Source organism: Oncorhynchus mykiss, chromosome 3, assembly GCF_013265735.2.
Source record: "Oncorhynchus mykiss isolate Arlee chromosome 3, USDA_OmykA_1.1, whole genome shotgun sequence".
In the NCBI taxonomy this organism is placed as follows: Eukaryota; Metazoa; Chordata; class Actinopteri; order Salmoniformes; family Salmonidae; genus Oncorhynchus; species Oncorhynchus mykiss.
Window position 1 is genome coordinate 84,060,789 of NC_048567.1, and position 10,507 is coordinate 84,071,295.

General features: G+C 47.9%; 1 protein-coding gene across 3 annotated transcripts in view; it reads left to right on the forward strand.

The window, feature by feature from the left end:
• Positions 1-5,794, forward strand: part of LOC110504992 (uncharacterized protein KIAA2012) — a 49,001-nt gene extending 43,207 nt beyond the window's left edge. For all 3 annotated transcript variants that reach the window (XM_036975359.1, XM_036975361.1, XM_036975360.1), the window contains one exon: positions 1,544-5,794. In XM_036975359.1, the coding sequence (XP_036831254.1) occupies positions 1,544-1,727 (184 nt within the window). In that variant the 3' untranslated portion in view covers positions 1,728-5,794. The remainder of the gene's footprint in view (positions 1-1,543) is intronic.
• The last annotated feature ends 4,713 nt before the right edge of the window (positions 5,795-10,507 follow it).

A 10,507-nucleotide genomic window follows, 5' to 3' on the forward strand; every position in this document is an offset into this window, starting at 1 on the left:
GGGTCCAGGGTGGTAGGCCTGGCTAACAGGGTCCAGGGTGGTAGGCCTGGCTAACAGGGTCCAGGGTGGTAGGCCTAGCTAACAGGGTCCAGGGTGGTAGGCCTGGCTAACAGGGTCCAGGGTGGTAGGCCTGGCTAACAGGGTCCAGGGTGGTAGGCCTGGCTAACAGGGTCCAGGGTGGTAGGCCTGGCTAACAAGGTCCAGGGTGGTAGGCCTGGCTAACAGGGTCCAGGGTGGTAGGCCTGGCTAACAGGGTCCAGGGTGGTAGGCCTGGCTAACAGGGTCCAGGGTGGTAGGCCTAGCTAACAGGGTCCAGGGTGGTAGGCCTGGCTAACAGGGTCCAGGGTGGTAGGCCTGGCTAAAAGGGTCCAGGGTGGTAGGCCTGGCTAACAGGGTTTGGGGTGGTAGGCCTGGCTAACAGGGTCCAGGGTGGTAGGCCTAGCTAACAGGGTCCAGGGTGGTAGGCCTGGCTAACAGGGTCCAGGGTGGTAGGCCTGGCTAACAGGGTCTAGAGTGGTAGGCCTGGCTAACAGGGTCCAGGGGGGTAGGCCTGGCTAGGCTAACAGGGTCTAGGTTGGTAGGCCTGGCTAACAGGGTGTAGGGTGGTAGGCCTGGCTAACAGGGTCTAGGGTGGTAGGCCTGGCTAACAGGGTCTAGAGTGGTAGGCCTGGCTAACGGGGTCCAGGGTGGTAGGCCTGGCTAACAGGGTCCAGGGTGGTAGGCCTGGCTAACAGGGTCCAGGGTGGTAGGCCTGGCTAACAGGGTCCAGGGTGGTAGGCCTGGCTAGGCTAACAGGGTCCAGGGTGGTAGGCCTGGCTAGGCTAACAGGGTCCAGGGTGGTAGGCCTGGCTAACAGGGTCCAGGGTGGTAGGCCTGGCTAACAGGGTCCAGGGTGGTAGGCCTGGCTAGGCTAACAGGGTCCAGAGTGGTAGGCCTGGCTAGGCTAACAGGGTCCAGGGTGGTAGGCCGGGCTAACAGGGTCCAGGGTGGTAGGCCTGGCTAACAGGGTCTAGGGTGGTAGGCCTGGTTAGGCTAACAGGGTCTAGGGTTGTAGGCCTGGCTAGGTTAACAGGGTCCAGGGTGATGGACCTGGCTAACAGGGTCTAGGGTGGTAGGCCTGGCTAGGTTAACAGGGTCCAGGGTGGTAGGCCTGGCTAGGCTAACAGGGTCCAGGGTTGTAGGCCTAGCTAACAGGGTCCACGGTGGTAGGCCTGGCTAGGCTAACAGGGTCCAGGGTGCCAGGCCTGGCTAAGAGGTCCATAACATGAAGGTGTGTCAGTAAGAGGAAGTGGACAGGAGTGTATTCATTACGCCTATTCTGTTGCATTAAGTGCAATCTCCATTGCCTTGATTCATCACATCCTCTCGCCTCTCTCCTCAAAACCCATTGGATGAGGTCAGAGGTCCCGCCCCTCTGACCTCATCCAAATTGGGTTTTGAGAAGGAGGCGAGAGGATGTGATGAATCAAGGCAATTGAGATTGTCCCCTAGAAAAGTATATATTTTTTTGTCCCATCTCTTCCTCCCTCTCTCCCATCCACAGGCAGAGGGCTTTACTAGAGCAGCAGCTGCAGTTCAGACGAGGCCTGCTGACGGAGGCCGGGGCTCTGGGACAGACTCAGGACATCTCTCGAGCCTGGGTCTACTCTTACTTCCAGCTCATACAACTACTGGGGCTGGCTGAGGTCCCCACAGCACAGGAAGACTCACCCAAAGACATGTCCTAGAATGTAAGGGAAAACTAGGGGATGTGGCTGACCAGCAAACCAGTGTTGAATTTCCAAATGGGTTAAAATGAGGTTATGTTTAAGGTAAGGGTACGATTAGGTCGGGCTGTCAATGGGATGCTAGTCAGTCACGTCCTTTAGTCACGTCCCTTCAGTCACGTCCCTTCAGTCACGTCCCTTCAGTCCCTTTAGTCAGGTCCTTCAGTCACGTCCTTCCGTCACGTCCCTTCAGTCACGTCCCTTTAGTCACGTCCCTTCAGTCACGTCCCTTTAGTCACGTCCCTTCAGTCACATCCCTTCAGTCCCTTTAGTCAGGTCCTTCAGTCACGTCCTTCCGTCACGTCCCTTCAGTCACGTCCCTTTAGTCACGTCCCTTTAGTCACGTCCCTTTAGTCACGTCCCTTCAGTCACGTCCCTTCAGTCACGTCCCTTCAGTCCCTTCAGTCACGTCCCTTCAGTCCCTTTAGTCACGTCCCTTCAGTCCCTTCAGTCACGTCCCTTCAGTCCCTTTAGTCACGTCCCTTCAGTCCCTTCAGTCACATCCCTTCAGTCACGTCCCTTCAGTCACGTCCCTTCAGTCCCTTTAGTCACATCCCTTCAGTCACGTCCCTTTAGTCACGTCCCTTCAGTCCCTTTAGTCACATCCCTTCAGTCACGTCCCTTTAGTCACGTCCCTTCAGTCCCTTTAGTCACGTCCCTTCAGTCACGTGCCTTCAGTCCCTTCATTCCCTTTAGTCACGTCCCTTCAGTCACATCCCTTCAGTCCCTTTAGTCACGTCCCTTCAGTCACGTCCCTTCAGTCCCTTCAGTCACATCCCTTCAGTCACGTCCCTTCAGTCACGTCCCTTCAGTCCCTTTAGTCACGTCCCTTCAGTCACGTCCTTTAGTCACGTCCCTTCAGTCCCTTCAGTCACGTCCTTTAGTCACGTCCCTTCAGTCCCTTTAGTCACATCCCTTCAGTCACGTCCCTTCAGTCCCTTTAGTCACGTCCCTTCAGTCCCTTTAGTCACGTCCCTTCAGTCACGTCCCTTCAGTCCCTTCAGTCCCTTCAGTCACATCCCTTCAGTCCCTTCAGTCACGTCCTTCAGTCACGTCCCTTCAGTCACGTCCTTCAGTCACGTCCCTTCAGTCCCTTTAGCCACGTCCCTTCAGTCACGTCCCTTCAGTCATGTCCCTTCAGTCACGTCCCTTCAGTCACGTCCCTTCAGTCACGTCCCTTCAGTCACGTTCTTCAGTCACGTCCCTTCAGTCCCTTCAGTCACGTCCCTTTAGTCACGTCCCTTCAGTCATGTCCCTTCAGTCACATCCCTTCAGTCACATCCCTTCAGTCACGTCCCTTCAGTCACGTCCCTTCAGTCACGTCCCTTCAGTCACGTCCCTTCAGTCACGTCCCTTCAGTCACGTCCCTTCAGTCCCTTTAGTCACGTCCCTTCAGTCACGTCCTTCAGTCACGTCCCTTCAGTCACGTCCTTTAGTCACGTCCCTTCAGTCACGTCCTTCAGTCACGTCCCTTCAGTCCCTTTAGTCACGTCCCTTCAGTCCCTTCAGTCACGTCCCTTCAGTCACGTTCCTTCAGTCACGTCCCTTCAGTCCCTTCAGTCCCTTTAGTCACGTCCCTTCAGTCCCTTTAGTCACGTCCCTTCAGTCCCTTTAGTCACGTTCCTTCAGTCACGTCCCTTCAGTCACGTCCCTTCAGTCACGTCCCTTCAGTCACGTCCTTCAGTCCCTTTAGTCACGTCCCTTCAGTCCCTTTAGTCACGTCGCTTCAGTCACGTCCCTTCAGTCACAACCTTCAGTCACGTCCCTTCAGTCACGTCCTTTCAGTCACGTCCTTCAGTCCCTTCAGTCACGTCCCTTCAGTCACGTCTCTTCAGTCACGTCCCTTCAGTCACGTCCCTTCAGTCACATCCTTTAGTCACATCCCTTCAGTCACGGCACTTCAGTCACGTCCCTTCAGTCACATTCTTCAGTCACGTCCCTGCAGTCACGTCCCTTCAGTCACGTCCCTTCAGTCACGTCGCTTCAGTCACGTCGCTTCAGTCACGTCCCTTCAGTCACGACCTTCAGTCACGTCCATTCAGTCACGTCCTTTCAGTCCCTTCAGTCACGTCCCTTCGGTCACGTCCCTTCAGTCACGTCCCTTCAGTCACGTCCTTTAGTCACATCCCTTCAGTCACGGCACTTCAGTCACGTCCCTTCAGTCACATTCTTCAGTCACGTCCCTTCAGTCATGTCCCTTCAGTCACGACTCTTCAGTCACGTCCCTTCAGTCACGTCCCTTCAGTCACGTCCCTTCAGTCACGTCCCTTCAGTCACGGCACTTGCAGGATTGCAGAATTTTTACAACTGCAAAGCTTTTGGCACAGGTTAGTCACTTAATTAAAGCCAAAACTCTGAGCGCACAGATTCGATGTGCAAATGTAGCTTTGATTCACAGAAGATTCACCAGTCGCAAGTTCAGTAAATTAGTTGCAGTCGCAAGTTTAGTAAATGAGTTGCAGTCGCAAGTTCAGTAAATGAGTTGCAGTCGCAAGTTTAGTAAATGAGTTGCAGTCGCAAGTTCAGTAAATGAGTTGCAGTCGCAAGTTTAGTAAATGAGTTGCAGTCGCAAGTTTAGTAAATGAGTTGCAGTCGCAAGTTTAGTAAATGAGTTGCAGTCGCAAGTTTAGTAAATGAGTTGCAGTCGCAAGTTTAGTAAATGAGTTGCAGTCGCAAGTTCAGTAAATGAGTTGCAGTCGCAAGTTTAGTAAATGAGTTGCAGTCGCAAATTTAGTAAATGAGTTTGCAGTCGCAAGTTTAGTAAATGAGTTGCAGTCGCAAGTTTAGTAAATGAGTTGCAGTCGCAAGTTCAGTAAATGAGTTGCAGTCGCAAGTTTAGTAAATTAGTTGCAGTCGCAAGTTCAGTAAATGAGTTGCAGTCGCAAGTTCAGTAAATGAGTTGCAGTCGCAAGTTTAGTAAATTAGTTGCAGTCGCAAGTTAAATGAGTTCCCGTCGCAAGTTAAATGAGTAGCAGTCGCAAGTTAAATGAGTTGCAGTCGCAAATTTAGTAAATTAGTTGCAGTCACAAGTTAAATGAGTTGCAGTCGCAAGTTCAGTAAATGAGTTGCAGTCACAAGTCAAATTAGTTGCAGTCGCAAGTTTAGTAAATGAGTTGCAGTCGCCAGTTAAATGAGTTCCCGTCGCAAGTTAAATGAGTAGCAGTCGCAAGTTAAATGAGTTGCAGTCGCAAATTTAGTAAATTAGTTGCAGTCACAAGTTAAATGAGTTGCAGTCGCAAGTTCAGTAAATGAGTTGCAGTCACAAGTCAAATTAGTTGCAGTCGCAAGTTTAGTAAATGAGTTGCAGTCGCAAGTTAAATGAGTTGCAGTCGCAAGTTAAATGAGTAGCAGTCGCAAATTTAGTAAATTAGTTGCAGTCACAAGTTAAATGAGTTGCAGTCGCAAGTTCAGTAAATGAGTTGCAGTCGCAAGTCAAATTAGTTGCAGTCGCAAGTTTAGTAAATGAGTTGCAGTCGCAAGTCAAATTAGTTGCAGTCGCAAGTTCAGTAAATTAGTTGCAGTCACAAGTCAAATTAGTTGCAGTCGCCAGTTTAGTAAATTAGTTGCAGTCGCAAGTTAAATGATTTGCAGTCGCAAGTTTAGTAAATTATTTGTATTCATCTTATTGAATTTATTCACTTTAACTGTTAATGTAATGATATTAGAAATCAATCACCAACCTACTTCAGGATTAGCCCCTTTTTTCAATTTTCGCCTAAAATGACATAACCAAATCTAACTGCCTGTAGCTCAGGCCCTGAAACAAGGACATGCATATTCTTGGTACCATTTGAAAGGAAACACTAAAGTTTATGGAAATGTAAAAGGAATGTAGGAGAATATAACACCAGATCTGGAAAAAGATAATACAAAGACAAAACCAACTGTTCTTTTGGATTTATTTTGCACCATCATCTTTGAAATGCAAGAGAAAGGCCATAATGTATTATTCCAGCCCAGGTGCAATTTAGATTTTGGCCACTAGATGGCATCAGTGTATGTGCACATTTTTAGACTGATCTAATGAACCATTGTATTTCTGTTCAAAATGTTGTATGAAGACTGCCCAAATGTGCCTAATTTCTTTATTAAAACCTGTTGTGACTAGGGGGCAGTATTTTCATTTTTGTAAAAAAAAAAACGTTCCCGTAGTAAACGGGATATTTTTCAGGACAAGATGCTAGAATATGCATATAATTGACAGCGTAGGATAGAAAACACTCTAAAGTTTCCAAAACTGTAAAAATATTGTCTGTGAGTATAACAGAACTGATGTTGCAGGTGAAAGCCTGAGAAAAATCCAATCCGGAAGTGCCTCATGTTTTGAAAGCGCTGCGTTGAGCAGTGAATTGGCTATCAACCAGATTACTCTTTCTCCATATTCCCGAAGGTGTCTACAGCATTGTGACGTAGTTTTACGCATTTATGTTGAAGAATAACCGTAAGCGGCTACATTGCGCAAGTGGTCACCTGATGCTCCCAGAGAGATTCTCGCGTAAAATACAGAGGTAGCCATTACTCCAATCGGTCCTACTGAAAAACAAATTGTCCCGATGGATATATTATTGAATAGATATTTGAAAAACACCTTGAGGATTGATTATAAACGTTTGCCATGTTTCTGTCGATATTATGGAGCTAATTTGGAATATTTTTCGTCGTTTTCGTGACTTCAATTTCCGGGCGATTTCTCAGCCAAACGTGAAGAACAAACGGAGCTATTTCACCTACAAAAAAAATATTTTTGGAAAAAAGGAACATTTTCTATCTAACTGGGAGTCTCGTGAGTGAAAACATTGAGAACTTGTGGTCAATCCTCAAGAGGTGGGTGAACAAGGGTCTGAATAATTATGTAAATAAGGTAAGTATAATTTAAAATACATTTGCAAAAACTTCTAAAAACCTGTTTTTGCTTCGTCATTATGGGGTACTGTGTGTATATTGATGAGGAAAATGTTTTATTTTAATACATTTTAGAATAAGGCTGTAACGTAACAAAATATGGAAAAAGTGAAGGGGTCTGAATACTTTCCCGAATGCACTCTATAATGGAACAGCATACAGTGGCTTATGAAAGTATTCACCCCCTTAGCATTTTTCCAAATGTTTTGCCTTACAACCTGGAATTAAATTAGATTTTTGGGGGGTTTGTATCATTTGATTTACACAACGTAGCTACCACTTTGAAGATGCAAAATAACACACACAAAAAACACACAAAAAATAAGACAAAAAAACTTGAGCGTTCTTCAAGGCAAAACTGCTCCAGCTCCTTCAAGTTGGATGGGTCCCACTGGTGTACAGCAATCTTTCTGTACAGCAAGTGATAACACAGATTCTCAATTGGATTGAGGTCTGGGCTTTGACTAGGCCATTCCAAGACATTTAAATGTTCCCCCTTAAACCACTTGAGTGTTGCTTTAGCAGTATGCTTAGGGTCATTGTCCTGCTGGAAGGTGAACCTCCGTCCCAGTCTCAAATCTTTGGAAGACCGAAAACAGGTTTCCCTCAATCATTTCCCTGTATTTAGCGCCATCCTTCAATTCAGACCAGTTTCCCGGTCCTTGCCGATGAAAAACATACCCAGAGCATGATGCGGGCACAACCTTGCTTCACTGTGGGGATGGTATTCTCGGGGTGATGAGAGGTGTTGGGTTGCACCAGACATAGTGTTTTCCTTGATGGCCAAAAAGCTACATTTTAGTCTCATCTAACCAGAGTACCTTCTTCGATATGTTTGGGGAGTTTCCCACATGCCTTTTGGCAAAAACCAAACGTGTTTGTTTTTTTTTTTCTTTAAGCAATGGCTTCAGGGTTATCTTTGGTGTCTTTGTCGCCTCTCTGATTATAATGCCCTCCTTGCCTGTTTGGTGAGTTTTGGTGGGCGGCCCTCTCTTGGCAGGTTTGTTGTTTAAATAATGGATGTAATGGTGCTCCGTGGGATGTTCAAAGTTTCTGATATTTTTTATAACCTAACCCTGATCTGTACTTCTTGTTGGGGAATAATCAGAATTAGTTGGTAACATAGGTAAGATGTTTTATATTCATCATATGTTTGCGAGTTACTTCTCATCAGCATGTTTATTTTGGTATAATACTGTGGCCGGGTTGCAGTCATCTGTTTTCTGTCAGGACTAAGTTACTTGGGCCGCAGAGAGGGGAGAGGTCAAGCGTGTATCTCTTGGCTCCACAATGTCTGTGTGCCAGTCAATGTGTCTCTGTGATCTTGTCAAGGAGGGGTGGATTTGATATATGCCTGTTGATATGAGGATTTGTTTTATGGTTCTGAGAGAGAGAAAATAACATAGTTTAGGAGACAAAGCTGAACGATAATTTATGGCCAATGCTGTCTGGCTATGTGTGTCTTTGCTATAAAGGATCTCAGTTGCAATGTGTAAGGGCTCTCAGAGAATTCATTGATAGACACTGGATTGATCTGAGTCACAGAGTTGTGATGGAGCTCATTTAATTAAAGATGGACTTTGTGATAACTCTGACTTGTGTGGTTTGCTCTCATGATTTGGAGGACATTTCCACGACATTCTCCACAACTTTGTCCCTGACCTGTTTGGAGAGCTCCTTGGTCTTCATGGTGCTGCTTGCTTGGTGGTGCCCCTTTGTTTAGTGGTGTTACAGACTCTGGGGCCTTTCAGAACAGGTGTAGACCGCATTATCTACCTAGAGAATTCTCTTCGATTATAATCACAGCCGTATATATCCCCCCCCAAGCAGACACATCGATGGCTCTGAATGAACTTTATTTGACTCTTTGCAAACTGGAAACCATTTATCCGGAGGCTGCATTCATTGTAGCTGGGGATTTTAACAAGGCTAATCTGAAAACAAGACTCCCTAAATTTTATCAGCATATCGATTGCGCAACCAGGGGTGGAAAGACCTTGGATCATTGTTACTCTAACTTGCGCGACGCATATAAGGCCCTGCCCCGCCCCCCTTTCGGAAAAGCTGACCACGACTCCATTTTGTTGATCCCTGCCTACAGACAGAAACTAAAACAAGAGGCTCCCACGCTGAGGTCTGTCCAACGCTGGTCCGACCAAGCTGACTCCACACTCCAAGACTGCTTCCATCACGTGGACTGGGACATGTTTCGTATTGCGTCAGACAACAACATTGACGAATACGCTGATTCGGTGTGCGAGTTCATTAGAACGTGCGTTGAAGATGTCGTTCCCATAGCAACAATTAAAACATTCCCTAACCAGAAACCGTGGATTGATGGCAGCATTCGCGTGAAACTGAAAGCGCAAACCACTGCTTTTAATCAGGGCAAGGTGTCTGGTAACATGACCGAATACAAACAGTGCAGCTATTCCCTCCGCAAGGCTATCAAACAAGCTAAGCGTCAGTACAGAGACAAAGTAGAATCTCAATTCAACGGCTCAGACACAAGAGGCATGTGGCAGGGTCTACAGTCAATCACGGACAACAGGAAGAAATCCAGCCCAGTCACGGACCAGGATGTCCGGCTCCCAGGCAGACTAAATAATTTTTTTGCCCGCTTTGAGGACAATACAGTGCCACTGACACGGCCTGCAACGAAAACATGCGGTCTCTCCTTCACTGCAGCCGAGGTGAGTAAGACATTTAAACGTGTTAACCCTCGCAAGGCTGCAGGCCCAGACGGCATCCCCAGCCGCGCCCTCAGAGCATGCGCAGACCAGCTGGCCGGTGTGTTTACGGACATATTCAATCAATCCCTATACCAGTCTGCTGTTCCCACATGCTTCAAGAGGGCCACCATTGTTCCTGTTCCCAAGAAAGCTAAGGTAACTGAGCTAAACGACTACCGCCCCGTAGCACTCACTTCCGTCATCATGAAGTGCTTTGAGAGACTAGTCAAGGACCATTTCACCTCCACCCTACCTGACACCCTAGACCCACTCCAATTTGCTTACCGCCCAAATAGGTCCACAGACGATGCAATCTCAACCACACTGCACACTGCCCTAACCCATCTGGACAAGAAGAATACTTATGTGAGTATGCAGTTCATTGACTGCAGCTCGGCATTCAACACCATAGTACCCTCCAAGCTCGTCATCAAGCTCGAGACCCTGGGTCTCGACCCCGCCCTGTGCAACTGGGTACTGGACTTCCTGACGGGCCGCCCCCAGGTGGTGAGGGTAGGCAACAACATCTCCTCCCCGCTGATCCTCAACACTGGGGGCCCACAAGGGTGCGTTCTGAGCCCTCTCCTGTACTCCCTGTTCACCCACGACTGCGTGGCCACGCACGCCTCCAACTCAATCATCAAGTTTGCGGACGACACAACAGTGGTAGGCTTGATTACCAACAACAACGAGACGGCCTACAGGGAGGAGGTGAGGGCCCTCGGAGTGTAGTGTCAGGAAAATAACCTCACACTCAACGTCAACAAAACTAAGGAGATGATTGTGGACTTCAGGAAACAGCAGAGGGAACACCCCCCTATCCACATCGATGGAACAGTAGTGGAGAGGGTAGCAAGTTTTAAGTTCCTCGGCATACACATCACAGACAAACTGAATTGGTCCACTCACACAGACAGCATTGTGAAGAAGGCGCAGCAGCGCCTCTTCAACCTCAGGAGGCTGAAGAAATTCGGCTTGTCACCAAAAGCACTCACAAACTTCTACAGATGCACATTCGAGAGCATCCTGGCGGGCTGTATCACCGACTGGTACGGCAACTGCTCCGCCCTCAACCGTAAGGCTCTCCAGAGGGTAGTGAGGTCTGCA